The 20,950-nt window shown below is 45.9% G+C and overlaps 3 protein-coding genes across 6 annotated transcripts in view; 2 read left to right on the plus strand and 1 right to left on the minus strand.

The window, feature by feature from the left end:
* Positions 1-4,271, minus strand: part of LOC148162552 (uncharacterized) — a 52,065-nt gene extending 47,794 nt beyond the window's left edge. Inside the window, exons 1-3 of the mRNA XM_088018395.1 lie at positions 4,267-4,271; positions 4,058-4,236; positions 3,125-3,180 (exon numbers count right to left, since the gene is read on the minus strand). Of these exons, the coding sequence (XP_087874521.1) occupies positions 3,125-3,180; positions 4,058-4,236; positions 4,267-4,271 (240 nt within the window). The remainder of the gene's footprint in view (positions 1-3,124; positions 3,181-4,057; positions 4,237-4,266) is intronic.
* TMEM139 (transmembrane protein 139) lies at positions 2,053-2,926 on the plus strand. The gene is made up of 2 exons (XM_028106442.2): positions 2,053-2,312; positions 2,533-2,926. Exons 1-2 carry the CDS (start codon positions 2,080-2,082, stop codon positions 2,924-2,926), a joined length of 627 nt encoding a protein of 208 aa, XP_027962243.1. The 5' UTR covers positions 2,053-2,079.
* A 129-nt stretch (positions 4,272-4,400) lies between the features above and the next one.
* Positions 4,401-20,661, plus strand: CASP2 (caspase 2). Of its 4 annotated transcripts, XM_028106390.1 has the most exons (11): positions 4,401-4,554; positions 7,298-7,448; positions 7,737-7,904; positions 8,055-8,136; positions 8,727-8,821; positions 9,081-9,257; positions 14,223-14,351; positions 14,505-14,595; positions 17,854-18,003; positions 18,184-18,293; positions 18,429-20,661. In XM_028106390.1, exons 1-11 carry the CDS (start codon positions 4,481-4,483, stop codon positions 18,558-18,560), a joined length of 1,359 nt encoding a protein of 452 aa, XP_027962191.1. In that variant the 5' UTR covers positions 4,401-4,480; the 3' UTR covers positions 18,561-20,661. The 4 variants fall into 4 exon arrangements, with proteins under 4 accessions (XP_027962191.1, XP_027962189.1, XP_027962194.1 ...); XM_028106388.1 differs by having other exon boundaries at positions 17,854-18,293; XM_028106393.2 differs by lacking the exons at positions 17,854-18,003; positions 18,184-18,293; positions 18,429-20,661 and adding an exon at positions 14,681-14,745.
* Positions 20,662-20,950: the final 289 nt, after the last annotated feature.

Raw genomic sequence — 20,950 nt, forward strand, 5'->3', positions numbered from 1 at the left:
GCTCAGTGGGGAATCTGCTTCTCCCTCTCCCTAGGCCTGCTGCTCCCCCTGCTTGTACTCTCTCTGTGTCAAATAAATAAACTCTTAAAGAAAAAAAAAGAGTGGTCATAGGGGCACCTGGGTGGCTCAGTCAAGTGTCTGCCTTTGGCTCTGGTCATGATCCCAGGGTTCTGGGATCAAGCCCCATGTGGGGCTCCCTGCTCAGTCGGGAGCCTGCTTTTCCTGCCCCTCCCCCCTGCTCATGCTCTCTCTCAAATAAATAAATAAAAACGTAAAAAGAAAAAGAAAAATAAGAGCGGGTCCTGGATCTCCAGTGTGTGGTGAGGCCAGGCAAGATGGTAGCCTTCTAATGAGAGCATTCAGCTATGTTTAGTGAGCATCTACCTTGTGTCAGGAACCATGTCAACTGCAGGGATTCAGAATTTATTGAAACTAATCACTCACTTTGAAAAGCTCATGGTGGAAAAAAGGTATGTAAATAGAAAATTACTATAGAAACACCTAAAGGCTTGAACAGGGGTAGGAAGGAATGCTGTGGATACACTGTGGAGACAGCCTCCAGAGCAGGCATCACCTTGGACGTGACTTTGAAGAATAAGAGTTAACTGGGCCAAGAACCATACACCAAAACGTCTTACAGGTCTGCAAAAAACAAGTTCAAAGAAATGGTACTTTGGCAGCTGAAGCACGACCCGCCATTCCATGCCACAGCAAATCCTGCAAAGCACTATGTGATCTAGAGAGTAAAAAAACCGTGGCCTCTGCTCCAAGCATAAAATATATTACCTAAACAGAAGACAAACTACTCAGAAAACAGTACGCATTGAGAAGAGAAGAGGAAACCGAATATAACTCTGGTCCTAAGTACAAAGATCATTGGGGTGGGGCGGGGGCGCAGGAGCACTCTCATTAAGGCACTGTAGGGGGTGGGTGGTGTAAAAACCAAAAAAAATCAAGGTGGGGCAATAGCACCACTCGGTAAGCAGAAAGGGGAGGAGGAAGCCTGCGCAGGAACTGAGGGATTGGAACAGACAAGTGGGTGGAGCCACTGGGCTCCACCCGCCCACCTTCCGCTCCCCTACAACCTACTTTCTGCCGAGTCGGTCCAGACAGGTGAGAGAGGAATTCCTAACACCGGTGAGAAGGGCAGGAGGGCCATGGGATTGGGGTTAGGGTTCAAGCAGGGGGTCTGGTCCCTACCTAGAGTCTGTGGCTTCTTGCTATGCAGAGTTCAGGGAACAACTAATGGGTTGGTTTTGGGGCGCTGCTGCCTAGGCGTGGCAGCCGTGTTGGAGAGGGAAAAGAAGGCTTCCCCCCACCAGCTTCCTAGCCCTTGCGGTGACTACAGACAGAAAACTTGAAATCTGAGCTTACTGAGTTAAGGCCGGTAGAGGATGGGATACCCTGGCAGACAGGGAGAGATCAGGAGTTATCTGGGCCTCTGTCCATTGCCCTAGGCCTTGTAAGATTCTCACATAGTTGTGTCCCTTTGTTGCATGCATGGGCACTTTCTCCCCCCAACCAGAGCATGGGCTGAGTGGAGGAAATGGAAAGATGGGGTTTTCCTCCCCAGCTTCCCTCCCCAACAGGGTCTAACTGGGGAGATGGGGGCAGGTAGGGTGGAGGTCCAATGCAGAGCAATTATAGAGAAAAGCCAGGGCCTGCCTCATCACCTGGATTCCACAGATGCTGGTGAGCACGGAGGCCCCAGGCAGGGCCAGCCAAGACTGAGTCTTGGATGGTGTAGAAAGATAGAGCTGGAAGAGAGACTGCAGAAAAGAAGGAAGAAGGAGGGAAGGCAGGGCCATGACACAGTAAGTCGCATGAAGGCTCCTGGACTTTTATTTCCTGGCTACTCCACACATACTGATATCTTGGGACGGCACTGTGATCATAGAGAAAATTACAAAGTTGAATGGAACTCTGAAGATCATATATTTGAGCCATTTGATTCGAGACTGAAGAACCTAAAACCTAAAGGTGTCTAATATGGCTACTTTGGAATCTGACCCAGACGGGACGCCAATTGCTGGTTTAGACACACCTGTGTGTCTTTTTGCAGGAGCCTGGGGAGGGGCCATGGTGCCAACCCAGTTGTGGGGGAGACTGGAGAAGCCGCTTCTCTTCCTGTGCTGCACCTCCTTCCTCCTGGGGCTGGCTTTACTGGGCATACGGCCGGACATCGCCCCTGTTGCTTATTTCTTTCTCGCCTTGGGTGGCTTCTTTTTGTTTGTTTGCCTCCTGGCCTGTTCTCTGGAATGGGGGTTCCGATCAATGCAGACGGAGAGCCCAGGGGCCTCAGGCAATGCACGGTGAGTCAAGGGGTGGACAGAATTCTAGGAATATACGATGGACCCTTTTGCCCTGTGTCCCTCTAGTCTCTCAGACATACAGCTCTGCTTTCCTGTTACTGGTATCTTTGAGGTGGTGGGTGGGGTCAGGTGTGGGTGGGTCTTTTGCCAATAGATGACAGTAAAGGGAAAAAGGACTCCTTTCAGGAGGCCACCAGTAACCTTATTTCTTCTCCCTCAGTGACAATGAAGCCTTTGAGGTGCCAACCTACGAAGAGGCTGTGGTGTTGGAATCACAATGCCGCCCCCAGCTGTTGGATCAGCCACCCCCCTACAGCAGTGTTGTAATCCCCCCAGAACTTGAGGAAGGACAGCCTAGCAATCCAGACGGCCCCAATAGAGCCCGATTAGAAAGGCGAGTGGGCTCAGAGGGATCTATGACCCCACAAAACTCTGGAAGAGATCCAGTCAGCCTTCGGCTTCGGGGATCCCGGGTCATGTCCACTGCTCCTGATCTGCAGAGCTTGGGGGTGCCCCCCAAATTGGAGCCTCTTACTCCACCTCCTGCCTATGATGTCAGCTTTGGTCAACCTGATGATGATGTTTTCTCTGAAAACAACGGGACGCCCCCCTAAAAGACTTTACCACGATATATCATCTCTGCACCAGACCCATTCATGCATTTGACCAACAGTTCCCCGTGCCTGCTGTGTCAGGAACTGTGTTTCTGCATGGGGAACTGAACACAGAGGGGAGTCAGGCTATGGTAAGCCTTTTCCAGCTGAGATGTATGTGGCACAATTTGAGTCTTCAGGTAACATTCAGTAACCTACCCCATAGCCGGTATTTCCAGAGTTAGATGGAGGGTGAGAGGAGTGATCCAGAGAATCTGGAGAAGGAAGAAAAGAAACATCTGAGTGACAGCTATGTTGTTTCTGTTCTGGGTGTTTCTGTCTACCGGCTCAGTTAGGCTTCCCAGCCATGTGAGATGTTACTACCCTCGTTTGAAAAATGAGGATTCCAAGGGACGGTGAAGTTTGAGAATTTGCACAGGGGCACACTCCTAGTAAACAGCATAAAAATGATTTTAACTGTACTCTTCTGATCCCAAATCCTATTGTATTTTCAATTACAAGGTCCTCCACAAAATCTCTCAATCCCTATCTTGGACAACTGCTGGACAGAGGTGGGAGACTTCCTATAGACAGAATGGTGGAATAGTTGTGTCTGCAGACAGTGTGGGCTGAGTTTGACCAAGAGTGTGCCCAGCCTCCTGGATAAGCAAAACTAATCAAAGCTGCGACAGCCCGTGCTCCAGGTAGGGAGCAGTTTCTGCCCAGGGGCTGAAGAGCAGTCTCTAGTGCTTCCTAGCGGGAAGTAGTGGAGTAAACTGCCCCAGGGGGAGGGGTTCCGATTTTGAGACGGGTGGATGAGGGCCAGAAAGGATAAAACAGGAGCTTGGCGAGGGGTGGCGGAGTATCTAAGGCTCCCTCTTGAATCACCTATGAAGCGCTGGAGCCACCCGCACGGTGTCACCCCTGCGCTCTGACCACAGGGTTTTACCCCAGTCCCCTGGTCCGGCTTCCTCGGATCCCAACAGAACACCAGATTTTCTGGAATCGTGCTGTGGCTGTGACGCAGGTTTTAGCCACTGGGAGCGGTCCAACCATCAATGACCCACCCTCCTCAGGGGTGTGCCCCCCACTTAGGCATTCATCCACTGTGCGGTATCTAACGCCTCCCAGTGCTCTCCATCTCATCCTTACCCTGGCCCCAATAGTTCAATAAAGTCAAAAGTCCGGCCAAACCGGTCTTCGTAGAGTGCTTCCAATAGGCGGGTGAGGCAGGGTGGGAGGTGCCGGAGAGCGAGCCGTGATTTCCGCGGGAACCAACGACCAATCGGATTCCCGCGTAGGACGAAGCGGCTCCACGCTTCCCCCCGCCCCTTCCCTTTCCGCCAAGTGCGCTCTCTCACCCCATTGGACGGCACATCCAGCGCGAGGGCTCTGTGCCTGCGCGCGCACCGGCGACGGCAGGGGCGGGGCAGGCCTCGCGTAGGGGTGGAGCTAGGAGGAGTAGCGCGCAGGCGCGTCGTGCGCTGGCGGACGGGGTAGGGATGCAGAGGGCGGGAGGGCTTTTGGTTTGTTTGGATTGTGGGCGGTTCGCGCACAGCCCGGGAAAAGCGGTAAATGGCGGCGCCGAGCGCGGGCTCTCGGCCTGCCCTGCAGCGAAAGGCGCTAATGGCCGCTGACAGAGGGCGCAGGTAAGTGAAAGGGGGTCGCAGAGGTCCTTCGTGAGGCCCAGGGAGGGGAATGCGGGTCATGGCCCTGGCGTCCCCAGCCCTCGGAGTCCCTGGAAGCAGCCGTGACCGCCCTTGCAGCCAAGGGTGGGAGGCCGGGCTGAGCCCCCGAGGGGCGCGCGTGCGGCGGCCTCCTGTCGGCCTTGTTCCTCGCGAGCCGACCGCCCCAATTTGCTTTGTCCAACCCAAGGGGGCTCTGAACAGAAGGAGCTCTCCAGTCCTGCCAGATCTCGGCTTCTCTTAAAGATTCTCCATCCTTTCCTTCCCCTTATTCTTTTATGAGGAACTTTACTTTGTCCCCTTAATAAAACGGACGAGACTTGCAAACCCCGAGATACTGCCTGATGTGCATTTGACTTGGATTGGCTATATCACGACACGTATTGCTTTGGGTGTAATGATCAGGTTTTCAAAGCAGTCGACACAGGCCTTGGGGTTTGAGTACTTTGAAAGGACAAGGTGGTTCCGAGACTCCGAGTGTGTCTCCGTCTCTGCCCCCGTTATATGACTTCATGGCAAGCATCACCCAGGGTAACATCTTAATGCCTCGTGGTCTAGACCCAGAAGGTCAATTTAGGACTTTGGAGCCAGAACCCGCAGAAAGACAGAATCAAGACTTAAGAATTCCCTTTGTGTCCTTTTCTCCTCTCCTTCCTCCCCTTCCAGCTGTTCCTGAAGTTCTAGGTGATCATGGTTATTTTGGGAAAAGTTCCTATTTGAGATTTTCACCCTAAAGTGGAATACAGGAAGGAGCAGGTGTGGAGAATGGATAATGCCTCAGATGAAACCTAATGAGTTACTGACTGAAAATTTAAGTCTAGAACTTGAAAGAGTTAAGAACCAGGAGTGAATTAGTAAATCGTGTGTATGGATGAGATTAAATAGGGAGAGGCTCTTTGAGGGGCTGCCTAATGGAATGTCAACGTTTAAGGGCAGGTTAAAGATCTTGTAAAGGAAAGGAACATTGTAGGCAGAGAGAGGAACTGGAGAGAATAGTAGGAAACCAAGGGAGGAGAAAGTTTTAAGGAGAAAACGCTACTGATAAATTAAGAGAAGAAACTTGAGTAAACCTGCCCCACCAATGATATGTATCCAGCATTCAGCTGTGATGTCTTGCTCTTGGTCTAATAACATTTTTACCAGTTTCCTATATGCCATCATTGTTAACTGCTTTGGTGTTTTCTAAGGTGATTCTTAAATGGGTTTTTTGATTTCTCTAGTTGTATTGTAGCAGGTTTCTACTGAAAGTTTGGGGTCACAGGAGTATTTCTAGAGAACAGAAACCTGAAGTTAAAATGGAGTTTCAGACATCACTGTCCCAAATCCCAAATTTAACCCTGGTTGGCTGCTTCAAGCCTTGGGAATGTTTTACAGCTTTCTTTGCCTCAGGGTCCCACATGCCATCTTCTTGGATCTCTTTCAGCAATTTCAGGACTCTGCCTTTCACTCCTCTATAAACCTGTAACCTAGAGTTAAGCCAAGTACATCCTATAAATGCATGGTATTAAGATGCCCATTACCCCCCTACACACACACACACACACACACACATTTTAACATCTTTGAAATCAGTATGCATTTTTAAAGTCTTTTTTTTTTTTAAAGATTTTATTTATTTATTTATTTGACAGAGACACAGCAAGAGAGGGAACACAAGCAGGAGGAGTGGGAGAGGGAGAAGCAGGCTTCCCACTGAGCGGGGGAGCCTGATGCGGGGCTCGATCCCAGGACCCCCTGATCATGACCTGAGCCACCCAGGCACCCCTGTAGTTTTTAAGTTAGAAACTGAAGCTGTTACCTCATCCCTTTCTCACTGCCATCAGGCCCTTATTGTTGTCATGTTTTTGGAAACTGACTAAGCTGGGGAGCTCTGCATTTATATAAACTAGGCACAGAGATGATATTTGCTGGACATGGGATTTTTAAAATTCATAAACAGAAGCTGATCTCTTTGCAAACCAGTAACAAAACCAAAGAATCCTTGAAATAAAGACATCCCTAATAAATTACCAAAACAATTTAGCCTTTATGCTTTAACTCTTTCAAGTGATCTCAAGTTATGTTGATTGTGTTTGTCATTTATCTACTCTTTCTGTCATACTTGCTACTTACTCAGTTCTTAATTTTTACAGGATTCTGATTATTTCTAGTGTCATTTTGTCATAGGAACTAAAGTTTTGAAGACCACAGGTATAATTGGTAGAAGTGGACTAGAGAGTAATGTGTGTGTGTCGGCCTGTCTCATTTTTTCCTATTAAAGCCAGCCATTGGCTTGAGCTTTTGCCATTGTATCAAATTATTTTCTTCCTCACCCAGGATCATCTTAACTCATATTATTTTTAGCAGCCTAGATAAATAATGTGAAAGGTTTTCTGGAATAATCTCTTAATTGAAATTGGTCTGTCAGATGAGTATTCCTTCCTTCGTGTCTATTATTTTTGTCAAGGTAGGTACTTCCCTCCCCTGGACAGACTATTCATCTCAGAAGATGGTCTCGGTGGAATGTACGCCATAAAAAATTATACATTATTTCCTTATGATTAGTGTGTTACTGCTTAATACTACTTTGATTTTAACCAGCTATGCCTAATATTGGTTCTTGTAAGTCCCATTCTTTTTGTTCTTCCTGCTCACACCTCTTCCACTCCACTCTTCTGTGCCATATCTTGTACTTGACAGCTTTTCCCTCTCTGCCTTTTATCTGTAGGATATTGGGAGTGTGTGGCATGCATCCCGACCATCAGGAAGCACTGAAAAAGAACCGAGTGGTGCTAGCCAAACAGCTGTTGCTGAGTGAACTGTTAGAGCACCTCCTGGAGAAGGACATCATCACCTTGGAAATGAGAGAGCACATTCAGGTATTGGGAAGCAAAAGAGAAAGGCCAAGTCAGTACATTGGTCATAGGAGTAGGAACAGAACATGATGAGGTTCTACATGTAGAACCTTACTAAGGAAATGAAAATGCCCTTCTACCCTAAAGCCCTTAACAGAAAACATACATAATTTAAGAATAATAGGAAAGACTTCCCCCAATCATATATTTTTCCTATAAAAGGATTCTTGAGATAACTAGAAGGTCATCTGGTGAAACAGAATTAGAGCTGAATAAGTAAATATGATTTCATGTTGTATTCTTTTATCTTAGGCCAAAGTGGGCAGTTTCAGCCAAAATGTGGAACTTCTCAACTTGCTGCCCAAGAGGGGTCCCCAGGCTTTTGATGCCTTCTGTGTGGCCCTGAGGGAGACCAAGCAGGGTCACCTGGAGGATCTGTTGCTCACAACCCTCTCTGGTCTTCCGCATGCACTCCCACCGGTATGGAGCCCTAGACATGTGGTGTGTTGAGAAGGGTTAGTTTGGTGGGAAAGGAATTTTTGAGATAGGGTGGGGGAGACTAGATTATGATTTTGTTCACACTGGACCATCTCCCTAAGGCCTGGCGTGGTGGGTCCTGATTTCTTACAGTTGAGCTGTGACTACGACTTGAGTCTCCCCTTCCCGATGTGTGAGTCCTGTCCCCCTCACAAGCAGCTCCGCCTGTCTCCAGGTGAGAATTGATGGGATAACACATCCCACAGATTGACTTTTTCTTGATTGGCATCTGACTTTGCCCTAGCACAATACCTGTTTTCATTCATACTGGGAACAGTCTCCTTGGTGAATTTGTTAGGGACTAGCCGGAGAGTTTAGATGGGGTATTGATTGGGCCTGCTTCCCTTCCGTCACAGATGATTTTTTTATGGCAATTAGTCCTTAGAGCAACTGGTACAGGTAGGAAATTCCTCCACATGACTGGCCTGGCTCCTTAAAGCTGTTATTTTAGGATGAGAAGAGACTACATTGTAGGCCACTAGCCTGCTGACTTGAGTAGCCTAGTGATTAGAACAAGGCTTTTATCAGATATCCCATCCAGTCATTCAGTGGGGTTAAGCACTACTCTGTGTGGGCTAAGTGCAGAGGATCCAGTGGTGAGCAAAAGCAGACAGGGTCTCTGGCCTCATGGATCTTCTAATATAGGGGAGTGAGCAAAACCATTAATTATTAAAACCGCAGTTCAACAGGGTGCCTTAGGTTATAATGAAGTACTGGGATTGACACATAGATTGTACACTAGTTTTTGGGCTCTCTATGCCATAGATACTGTGGAACACTCCCTAGACAACGGAGATGGTCCTCCATGCCTTCAGGTGAAGCCTTGCACTCCCGAGTTTTATCAAACACACCACCAGCTGGTGAGTCCTACAGAATGCAAGAGGAAAAGTTGGGAAATGAGACACCCTTCCTGGGCACCTGAATTTAGTTCACATATATATCTCCTTGTTTTGTTGGTCAGAAAGTCAGTACTGATTGGTTATCTTCTCTGGGCATTTCTCTATATTGACGGTGGGGTGAGCAAGAATATGATGGCTTTGTTTTCTTGCAATGTCTCGTTCAGTTGGGGAAACAGTTTCTGTCCATAAGAAGCTCTAATTGGCTCCCCCTTCCCGCCAGGCCTATCGGTTGCAGTCTCGGCCTCGTGGCTTGGCACTGGTGCTGAGCAATGTGCACTTCACTGGAGAGAAAGACCTGGAATTTCGCTCTGGAGGGGATGTGGACCACAGCACTCTGGTCACCCTCTTCAAGCTCTTGGGCTACAAAGTCCATGTTCTACTTGACCAGACTGCACAGGTACATCTAATGTGTACAGGGGAGAGCTGGGCAACACTGGGGCCAGGCACATCCTCTGCTCTTCTGCCCACTGGATAGATTACTTTCTCCTCCTTACCTTTTTCCTCATCCTGTTCTATGTCTCACCTTGCAATCTAGTAAAAAAAAAAAAAAAAAAATTAGGGACAACCAGCTGCTTCACTGTTAACTTCTCAGGGTCAGTGTGCTCTCCTTGAGTAATACCAGTCCCAGGTCGGGTTGTTACTCTTATATATTCAGAGACTTGATTCCCAGTCACTCAGGATGTGAGGAGACTCTGAGATTCAGCCAGCCAATCAGGAAAGATATCTATAAGCCAGGGCGACCCAGGACATTTACGTCTTGATTTGATATTGTTGCTTACAAGTCCAGTTATTGTTCAAAAGATTACTTTGGCACATGACATTCTTGCAAATGGAAGTTTGCTAGAACCGTCTGTGGCAGCTTAATGAGTTAACATGGGGAAATTCCTTCCTCTTAACCAGCTCTGTGACCACAAGAAAGATCTTAGGGGCGATTACTTCTAGGCTAGATTCCTGCAACTCAAAAGCATTTTCATTATCTATTATTATTCCCTGTTAACCCCAATTACTGAGCTATACTGCTGACTTAGTTACCTTTAGGTATTTCTGTGTTGAAATTGATAATAGCCTATTGGTAAGTAGGTACTGATTCTTTTTTTTTTTCCATTTCCATCCCTTTCCTCTTTTTTTTTAAAGTTTTAATTTTAATTCCAGTTAACAAACAGTGTTAAAACAGTTTCATGTATACAATATGGTAATTCAACACTTCTGTATGTTACTCTGTACTCACCATGACAAGTGGACTCCTTAATCCCCATCACCTATTTCCCCCATCCCCGGGAATCATTTTGATTCCAGAATAATAGCACTTTCTTAAACTTGCCTTTGGGAATGTCAGTGGTAAAATCAAAGTTTCTAGGAAATTCCCTTTGATTTGTTAAGGTAGGGAATCTGTTTTGTCCTCAGCATTGTCTGTGGTCTTTATTTTTGTATCTTAGCTATCTTCTGTGAGAATGATTGTGTAAGAGCATGTGACTCTTGATCTTGGGGTTGTAAGTTCAAGCCCCACGCTGGACGGAGAGCTTACTTTAAAAATTAATTAATTTTGAGCACTTTATAATGGTGGGGGACTATGTTTTCTATATAAATTTTTTTTTAATGTGATTCTGAAATTCACAGGACATCAGTTAGATGAGGAGTCTTGACATCAGCAAAAATGGGAGTACTTCCCCTTATATTCTGAAGGACCAAGCAGGAGTAGACAGTGTCTTCTACAGTAGTTAAAAGAAAGAAACAGTCCCCTGGGTAGATCTGGTCGGAAGGGTAAATGGATGGTGTGAGGCTTGAGCTGGCCTTGAAAGAAGCCACTAAGCACAGAGGAGTGGTGAAGGGGCCCTAGACAGGGAGAATAGCTGAGAGAGGGGGAATGTGTGTGTGATGTTACGGGCATTAGGGTAAACCAACTGCGTAGGGCAAAGGAGTGCCAAAAATAAGATTGGAGATAACGGGATCAGAATGCCAGGGCCTTGAACTTCCTTGTTTTAGAAAACCATTAGTAATTTTTTTTTAACAGAAAGGTGATAAATTCACAGTGATGATTCAAAGCACCATTAAGAAGAATGAAGTAAGAGACCAGTGGCAGGGAATCCAGTTTGGAGTTGATATAATGCCAATACCAGATATTGGGAGCCTGGACAGAATAGTGGACCAAGAGGGAAAGAATATTTGTAGAAAATAACATAATGGCATGATTGTACTATCAGGTGGTTGAATGACTGCAAATGGAAGAAGGTCGAAAAATTAAGTAAGGAATTGAGGGTCTCAGAGAAGTCAGGGCCAAAAATGTAAATTTGGGCATTACCTGTGTAGGAGAAATACTTTAAGGGATGAGAGTATGCGATCTTTGAGAAGGAGAGTAGAGCAACAAAAGCAAAAGGCATAGGACTGAACCTTGGAATAGAACCCTCCCTGTGTAGCCTTGTCCTCAGCTCTGGAGAGTCAGAAATGTGAGGAGGATGTTGCAAAGTCAAGTTTCCAGCTGTGGCCTATCAACTTCTCCAATACAGTTAAAACCAGAGTTCTAGAGGGGAGGGGGGTGGGGGGATGGGTTAGCCTGGTGATGGGTATTAAGAAGGGCACGTTCTGCGTGGAGCACTAGGGTTATGCACAAACAATGAATCGTGGAACACTACCTGAAAAACTAATGATGTAATGTATGGGGATTAACATAACAATAAAAATTTTTAAAAAATCCCAAGTAGTTAGTTACAATGGGTATGATAATTTGGTTCTTTGGGCATCTGCACAGAGTACTTTCTTCCTGGTAGGACTTCTCCAGAGACTCAACTCTTTAATCATATGATTATTTGATGAGCAAAGAGAACCAAAAAAATTAAGATCCTTTTTCCCCCCATTATACCTTTTGACTTTAGAAATAATTGCATTTAAAAATTTGAAGTAGTACAGTCTTAGATAACCCTCTTCACTTGACGGTGCTGGACCAGTGGTATTCTCACTGCTTATGTAGGTTTTCAGTTTTTCTCTTTGTCATCAAAGTCTTCTGTCACCGTGCCTCCCTCCTGAGGTTATTAGTTCTAGAATTACAATTTATCATATATTAGGAAAGGAGATACATTTTAAAGTGGCAAATTTCCTTTTACCATGTGGTATTGATTTTTAACTTGCATCTGGGACGCAGACTGCCTTGAAAATGTAAGGATGCTCTATGGGTCATCCCTGGAAAATGCAGCTAGCCATAAAATTTTGCATATCATCTCAGAGGGTTTATAGTTTATTCCCTTGTGTCCCCCAACCTCCAGCCAAAAACCCAGGCAAGAGTTAAAAACCGTGCTATTTTTAGAAGTACTGTAATTTTATCAGAAATAAATCTAGAGATCCTATTTGAAGCTATCTACTTTTGGAAAAATTTCCCCCAAATGAATTAACGCCCAGTTATCAGTTTAGTACTATTAAATTTGATTACTGAGTGTGTGTGTTCTTACTTTGGGCTTTGTTGTCCTCTATTTACTGACCTAAGAGTCTCACTTAAGTTCAAAATGCTCATGAGTAGATGCCAAATATACATTTTTATTGCCTTCTTCCAGCAAAATTAACATCAACTACTCTGGATTAAAATTCTATTAAAGGGGCGCCTGGGTGGCTCAGTTGGTTAAGCGTCTGCCTTCAGCTCAGGTCATGATCCCAGGGTTTTCAGGCTTCCCCCCATGATCCCTCAGGTCCATTGAGCTTCCTGCTCAGCAGCAAGTCTGCTTTTCCTCTCCCTCTGCTCCTCTGTGTCCCCACCCCCCCACCCCCCCGCTCTTTCTCTCTCTCGAATAAATAAGTAAAATCTTAAAAAAAAATTCTATTATGGCCAACTCCAGAAGAACATTCATACTTCTGTATTCTTTTGAGATTATATATTCTTGACCTAAATGAGTTCTGGATATCTTTTTATTACCTTAAGATATCCAATATCATGATTGGCTTCTCTTTGCCCAGAAAGCATACATACTTTTCAATAAAGCCAATTTCTTCATTTCCAGTTCAGTTACAGACTTTCAAGTCTTCTATATAATTTTCTGAGTTATCTGCAAACAGAAGTATTCCAAACAAATAAACCAGTAGTTCTCAAATTTAGCGTGTCGGAATCACCTGGAGGGCTTATTAAAACATAGTTTGCTGGGACCCAAAACTTTGCATTTCTTGCAAGTTTCCAGAACCGCTGCAATGTATTGCACAAGTGTGCTTTTTATTGGGAGCTGCACCTGGTAACTGTTAAGTAAAGCTCTGCTATAACTGTCCTGCCTGGTTTGCTATCGTTACACTCATTAGAGTTCACTAAAATTCATAGTAAAATGAACTTATTTTCTTTCTTCTGGTCTCAAATAGGAGAGACCACTCAGACTTCTTGGGTTGTAGAGGAAGACGTAGGTTTAATAGTTTGTATCAGATTATTTAGTATTTTGTATAACCTTCCATTGGATGGGCCAAATGCTTAAGGTAGAGTGATACTCGTGTATGGCAACCTGGTGCACCATAGAGAAGATCCTTAAGTTGGATTACAAGATTGGCCAGTAGTAGGTTTCTTTGAAAAAATAACATTGCTACTCCTTGTTAGATATGCACATTATCATAATGGCAGAATTTTGCAGTATGTGCCAGACATCGTTATAAGTCCTTTCTCTGTAGTATTTCATTTAATCTTTATGAAGTTGGAGAAAATTTACTCTTAATTATCTTCTTACAAAACGAGTATTAGAGCTTTGAAGGGCCTAATAACTGGTTCCAGTTTGTGAACCCAGGGCTCAAACCTAGGTCTGTCTGATCCTGTAGCCCATGTATGTAGCCATGGCCCTGTGCAGAGTTCTCCAGACAGTGTGCTCTTCCGTGAATGGAGCATTTTATGCAGATACCATCATGTCTCTGGGAACTTAAAATCTCAGACCGAAAACAGCATGAAAGTACTATTATTCTCTATTATCATGATTCCATTTGCCCTTTGTCAGAACGGTTTATTTCCTTATGGCTGGAAAGGTATTTTACTCATTCATAGCTCAGTTGGTGGTCCCCTTTGTGCCATTTATATGCTCTAGAAAAAAGGATCGGGTTGATGATTGAGGAGTGGATAAAGTTAACTAGCTCATGAACTAGCTTTATTAGTAACTTGGTTTAGTCCAGGTGTTCTTAACAGAGTGAGTCTGGATTTTGTGAAATTATATTCAGAATTCTGTGTCTGAAGTCATGCATTTTTCTGATGAGTCTGTAGCTTTTTTGGCCTCTCCTAGGGTCTCTGACTTCTCACTGACCACAGTAATATACAGAAAACATTTTTTCTTGTAATGGCTTAGGGTTTCAGACACCAAAGAAAGATTATGTTGGTGCAGACTGCAGTGAACAACACTAAAAGGTGTTTTTTCTCTAGGAAATGCAAGAGAAACTTCAGAATTTTGCCCAGTTACCTGCCCACCGTGTCACTGACTCCTGTATCGTGGCGCTTCTCTCTCATGGTGTGGAGGGAGGCATCTATGGTGTGGATGGCAGACTGCTTCAGGTGTGTGTCGCCTTGTGGCTGACAGCTCTTCACGCTAGGCCCCCTCCCCTCCTGCTGGCCCGTCTCTCCAGTAACGGCTGCTGTGGTACATGTAGGCCTCACGAAGGCCTGCGGTCTACTTAACCTCCCTCCTCTTTTCTTTCTTTCTGGCAGCTTCAAGAGGTTTTTCGGCTCTTTGACAACGCCAGCTGCCCAAACCTTCAGAACAAGCCGAAAATGTTCTTCATCCAGGCCTGCCGTGGAGGTGAGTGCCCTGGCCGATCAGCACCTGGGTGGTGGCTCCTGGGCAGCCTCCCACCAGCTCTCACTTTCCTGTTTGCTCCTCTCAGGTGCTATTGGATCCCTTGGGCACCTCCTTCTGTTCACTGCTGCCACGGCCTCTCTTGCTCTGTAAGTGTCTCCCGATGCATGGGGTGTGCTGGGGCTTGGGCAGCCCAAGGCTCTCAGGTTGGACAGCTCTGTGCACCACCACACCCTCCTCTCAGGACTCCTTACGGGTGCCTTCGCCTTCTCTCCCGAGAACTCTCACTTCTGTGCTCTTAACTCCGGTGTGCTTGTCTTTGTCACTCAGTGCAGTTAAGGAGCTTCTGTCTGTCTCTTCTTCCTCTCTCCCTTCGTACCCTTCCTCTTTTCCTTTCTCCATCCCTCTTCCCCTCTTCTCTTTTCATCTGTCCCCTTCTCGGCTTCTCCGTGTACCGTGCAGGCCAGCAGTGCAGAAGCCTCAAGCCAGGCTTTGGCTCTCACTCATCCTTGAGCTGCTTCCGCCTTCTTTCTCGAATGCAGTCTCTTACCCTCTAAGAGCCAGGATGCCAAGACTAGGCTCCAAGACATGCGGACACGCTTCTTCTCCTAGAGGGAAGCAGTAATAATTAAAAGCTCTAACCACTGACTAGTTATATCAAGTTAGAGAAGTTACTTGACGTCCCTCCACCTTAATTTCCTCCATATAAAATGTAGGTGGCGATCAGACGTACTTCATAAGGTGGTTGTGATAATTGAATGGAATAATACATACGAAGGGCTTGCTTAGCACAGTAGGCTCATAGTCAATCCACAGAAAAGGCCAGCTGTGACTGTTACACTATGGTCAGTGCCCTCAAGGGGCTTATAGTTTGGTTTAAAGTCACTTTGTCCTAACATTCAAATAATGTCTTTTCCTCTCGTGTGTTCAACAAATGTAAATGGTTAACATTGTTGATATCTTCCTAATATCACCAAAGGATATAATTTATTAAGGTCCTACAACATGACTAGGATACTATCACAAAAGCAAAAGAAAATGTGTGGTCTCTCAAACTGCTGCTATCTAAAAAAAAGGGGAAAAGAAAATATGTCTCTTGAAAGAGCCTACCAATTACTAGAAAGATAAAGCAAGTATACATGAAGTAGCTTGAGAATAATTCAGAGGCCTCAAGCAAGGGGGAAATTAATGAGATACAAGCCATACATATGAAGGAGTAAGCAGTAGGGAATAGATTGTTTTAAGCTGGCTTAGTTTGAAGACATGTAGTAAGTATTTTAATGTGGTAAGGCTTAATTTGGACCCAGAAGGATAAAATCTACATAGGTATGGAGTAGTAAATGTAGGGCCTTTCAGAGGAAATGGGTACAAGATGACACACACACCAGGACTAAAGGACACCCCCTTCCCTCCCCCAGAATGTTGTGCTGGGCCAGAAGTCCGCCGGGAGCCGACTTAAAGGCGTGGCATCTAGGTGTGTAGTAAGATAAGGCTGGCTACAGGCAGTACATCCGTCCATCCAGCTAACCTTTAGTCAGACAGATTTTGGACTTTAGCAGATAATAGTGTGGAGCTGTTGGTAGCTCAAAAAATTAATGTGATGGATTCTTTTCCAGGACGATTACCAGGCTGGGGAGCTGCAGCGAGGAAAGAGTATGTGAGGACAGGAACTTAGTGTTTATTCACCAGCTGGATGTCCAGGCCCAGGGCACTGCCTGATACATGGTAGCACTTAATAAATATTGAATGAAGGGATGAAAATTAATCTCCTCAAAAACTGTAGCAGTCATACAGAAAACAGATGGGATATTGTGTTACTGGAAGAAGCAATAACACTTACTGATTAATAGATCTGAGACATGAAGGCAAGAAAGAAGTTTCCTTTTCCTTGAGGGACACATTTAGCTTGGCCTATTTCCTTCAGGAGGTATTACTGGCAAAATAAAATGAAATAAAGACATTTATGATCATTTTCTCTTCCTATGTTCAGAGATATATATACAGTATCAGATCTGGATAGGAGAAATTGCTCTTTTCTGGGGTAATCTGAATCTTCTCTCTTAAAATTAAATCCTTCCAGAGATGACCTTTGAAGATTTGAGCTCACCTGTCCTCTGTTGTACTTCGTTAATATAACTGATGTCTGTAAAATTACTCTCCCTTCCCCAGTTGCCTGGAGTGTGAGCTCCATAAGGGCAGGAATCTTTACATCCCTAAGGCTTAATGTGAAATAGTGCCTGGCACATGGCAGTTGCTCAGTAACTTTTTTGGGGATCAGTGAATTTTGGTCATTTCCCCATAGTTCTTCGAGCTTCACTTGCCTTTTGGGCTCTCTCGAGTGTTGCGTGGAGCAGGAATACTGTAAAAGACTTTGCTCTCTTATCTTTGGTTTGTTGGGCTGTGTGCCCTCCCTGTCTCTTTTTCCTACTGACCGCATCCCCACCCACCTCCAAAATAAAACTGCAACATCCAGATAAAAATATATCTGGGCATAGGTAAGGCCTGGGTCAGGAGGTTGGACATGTAGTCAGGGTATGTTGAAAACTGCTAAAATTGATTAATGATGTTCTTTTTCAATCATATAGAAGAAAAGTCAAATTATCCCAATTTTTAAGTTTTTCCTTTTACAAATTTCTCTTAAAACTTCGATGCCTGCCACAATTTGGCTTATGAAATTAATAAGGAGTAAATAACTTAAAAATACCAGAGACTTAGAAACTGATCACATTTAGGGTTTTTTAAATTTTTTTATTGATACATAGATTTGAGGTGATTTTTACATAGCATGCATGTAGTAATCATATTATTGGGTTATTAACTTGGTTTTCTTATTTATATACAAAACTGAATTGTCAGTATTTAATTGTGTATTGTCATAAAAAGCACTGTGACTTCCAGGTCTATTGCTAATTGAACAAATAAATTATGGACATAGGATTTTTAGTTCTGTTTACAAGGAGTGTTTGATCGGCACTTTCCATCTTGCGCAGAGTGGATGAAGCTCAGACCTCATGTATGTGCAGATGACTGAGCATGGCGCCGGGCCTCTGGGTGTCTCCCTGATAATGGCTGCGTGCTGGGCAGGAATGGGAGTAATGATTTTTTTTTTTTTCCTTTAATTCGTCAGCCAGAGATTTGGAGGCAGCAGCTGGAAATGGCTCTTCCCAGTCAGGTGGCAGGGAACTCCGGCTTGCCTGTGGCAGGCCCAAGAGCCACGGGAGGAAATAACATCTCTGTCCATTCTGTCTGCCTTTGCTACAGATGAAACGGACCGTGGGGTGGACCAGCAAGATGGAAAGAACCACACCGGATCCTCTGAGTGTGAGGAGAGTGACGCAAGCAGGGAGGAGTTGCTGAAGACCCGACTGCCCACGTGCTCAGACATGATCTGTGGCTATGCCTGCCTCAGAGGTATTCGGAGCTCCCAGAGGGAAGTCAGACGTGGAGACGCGCACCTTCCCTCCCTCCCCCCCCCCCCGGGGTCTCTGAAGGGGGAGGGTACAGGGTGCCGTAGAAGTCGAGTTTGGGTCGTCCAGCCGTGTGAGCTGTGCCGTGACCTTCACACTGTGGGAGACTCCGTCCTTGTTGCAGGCACTGCTGCCATGCGGAACACCAAACGGGGTTCCTGGTACATTGAGGCCCTCACCCAGGTGTTCTCTGAGAGGGCTTGTGACATGCACGTGGCTGACATGCTCGTGAAGGTCAGTCGCCTCCTTCGGGCTCCGTCTGCTTGGGTTCCGCCCTCCTCCACCCTGGCCCTGGCTGTCATCATCTCTCCAGCCTGCCTCTTGCGCCCAGAGGCTCAGCCTGGGGACCGTGGGTTTCTGTCTTTGCAGGTGAACGCACTCATCAAGGAGCGTGAGGGCTACGCCCCTGGCACGGAGTTCCACCGCTGCAAGGAGATGTCTGAGTACTGCAGTACCCTGTGCCGCCACCTCTACCTGTTCCCGGGCCACCCTCCCACGTGACGCCGTCCCCATGGCCCTGCCGTCCCCATGGCCCTGCCGCGTGGAGGCCTGATGGGGCCTCTCCTCTTCCGGCACACGGTTTCTCTTCCCCCTCCGGGATTGGGAACCTTGGGGCTTGTGGAGCACGCCTGTCCCCTCCGCCTGGGCGTGCCGGGCCACAGGCCAGTCCCTCCTGTGGCGGCTCCCTCCCTGCAGGGCTGGCTCTGGCCTGACAGGCTGCGACAGCAGAGCAGCCTGGGCGATGATGTTGTGAACACAGCATCTTTATGGGGAGAGGGCATGCGGGTTTCCCTGCCGCTTGTGTTTGCTTCCTGGCCCGAGGGCTTTGGTAGATAGCACTTTGGTAATTGCTTTTATTATGTTAGCTAAGACATTTCAGAGACCATCTCCTGTCTTTTTTTTTCTTTCATATTCCAACCCCATTCATCCCAGACTGAGAGTTTGGAAGGTGTCCTGATTCAACGTAGACGTTTTCCATTTTGCCTCGAAAGGGCCAACAGGACTGGCGGCACACTGCTGCCGTGGGTGTGGTCGGGACCACAAGGCCACCCAGTGGAAGGCCAGGTTCTCCGCTCCACAGTTGGCTCCTTTGGGCTCGAGGAAACCGGCCTCTCAGAGGTTACAGCTTGGATACCTTATCCCTGGAACTCGTTGATCCTTGCCCAGGGAAGTTCCAGAGTTTTCTTAATCAGTTACTCTCTCGCTCTTTGGTTACTGAGAGGAACCTCAGGAGAGAGTGTTAGCAGAGGCAGATAAGAGTGGTATGCTTCCTCATACGCTGTAACCTGTCACCTTATCTTTTGCTTCCTCTGAAATGTCCTTTTCCAAAAAAAAAAAAAAAAAACATCCTAGTAGTTATCTCCCTACTTCCTGTTTCTCCCCTTTCACCTTCATCTCATCCTGGTTACTGCTGCCACCAAATCTGTCTAAAATACTACTTAATTGGATCATTCGGCTGCTCACGGATATCAGGTAGTAGCTTGTTCCTGCTTTCTGTTTCAGTATTAAATCCCCTTTTGATTTTATATGGCCTGTTTTCCCTTCTCCCAGGTCTCCATCTGAGGCTGTCACTGTATGTGCTGTGTCCCCCTGAAGCCTGCTGTGTCTGTGCCATACATTGTGCTTTTCCTGTTCTTCAGGGACTTCTCTTGTTCTTCCATTCTTGCCCCCGCCAATCTAATCTCTGTATGACAGATTTTGGTTTTGGGTTTTTAAATACAAATCTGATCATGTCACTCCCCTGCTAAGATTTCTGTTACACCTGAAGTAGTGTGCAGACTCCTAACTTACCTTCCCCTTGAACCTCATTAAAGGCTGATTTCCCTCTAAGTGATTGCCCTGGTGCCATCCTCAGTTTCTCAAACATTCTGAGCTCTTTCCTGCCCTGGACCATCGCAGATACTCTCCTGGGGTCTACTGAGCTCCATTCCTCACAACTTTTAGCTTAAATGCCGCCTTGTGGAGGCCTTCCTAGGCCATTCTATCTCTAAATAATCTTCTATGTTTCTTTATTACTACGTCCTGTTTAATTTCTTCATTGCACTTAGCATGATTTATAATCACGTATTTGCTTGCCTCACTTGTTCATTTCTGTTTCCCCTACTAGGGTGTAAGCTCCCTGAGGATAGAAATCTTGTCTCTGTCTCTTTTGTTCACCACTATATACCCAGTGCCTGGCACATGGTAGGTCTTCAGTAAATGTTTTTGGGTGAAGGAAGGAAGAAAGCAACCCTAGCTAGAATCCTACTTCTGGACAAAATTTCCCTTAAACAATATACGCAGTTTAGTATTTATACTCTAGGTTTTTCTGTGTGTTTTGTTCTATCCACTGATAACTACTAGCTCATGAAGACAGATGTCGTGTGTCAGACAACGTCGTCTGCATCTCCCATGGTCCCTGGCACAGTGCTTAGCCTGTAGTAGTTCAGGTGCTCAATAAATACTTTTTCTGTGAGCTGGGGGGTTTGGAGACTTGTTGCTGAGTCCTGCCCTTGGGTCAGTATCATATGGAAGTATTTAGGTGATAGAACCTTTCCATTTCCCACTGCCAGGATTTTATATTGCCTTCAGGTGCCAAATAAATGCTCATATTTATTGCTGATGTGTGCCTGACATCTCTTTTTCCACACACAGTCTTGTGAAGCTCACATATTCTCACTTGCTTGGCCCCTTACAGCATTCCTCACCACCTCCCAAGGTGTACCCAGAGCTGAACACCCTTCCTTTGCTGCCATAATCTTTGTTACATATAAAGGTGGGGGCCCATCTCAGCTGTCATGGCCACAGGCAACTACCCAAAATAGAGCTGGCATACTGGGATTTCTCAAATCAGGAGATCTAAGAGTCATTAGCAAGCAGTGTTGGTTCTGGATTATGTAAATGAGGGGATG

The sequence above is a fragment of the Eumetopias jubatus genome, unplaced genomic scaffold (assembly GCF_037043125.1).
Source record: "Eumetopias jubatus isolate StellerSeaLion01/CBP00866 unplaced genomic scaffold, mEumJub1_p1.0 scaffold_14, whole genome shotgun sequence".
Classification (NCBI taxonomy): Eukaryota; Metazoa; Chordata; class Mammalia; order Carnivora; family Otariidae; genus Eumetopias; species Eumetopias jubatus.

Bases quoted from the DNA above. Each gene is read 5' to 3' on its own strand.
- TMEM139 (XM_028106442.2), top strand. From the start codon at position 2,080: ATGGTGCCAACCCAGTTGTGGGGGAGACTGGAGAAGCCGCTTCTCTTC. The intron at 2,313-2,532 runs GTGAGTCAAGGG...CTTCTCCCTCAG, and splicing joins GGGGCCTCAGGCAATGCACG to TGACAATGAAGCCTTTGAGG.
- CASP2 (XM_028106388.1), top strand. From the start codon at position 4,481: ATGGCGGCGCCGAGCGCGGGCTCTCGGCCTGCCCTGCAGCGAAAGGCG. The intron at 7,905-8,054 runs GTATGGAGCCCT...GATTTCTTACAG, and splicing joins TTCCGCATGCACTCCCACCG to TTGAGCTGTGACTACGACTT. The intron at 8,137-8,726 runs GTGAGAATTGAT...TCTATGCCATAG, and splicing joins GCAGCTCCGCCTGTCTCCAG to ATACTGTGGAACACTCCCTA.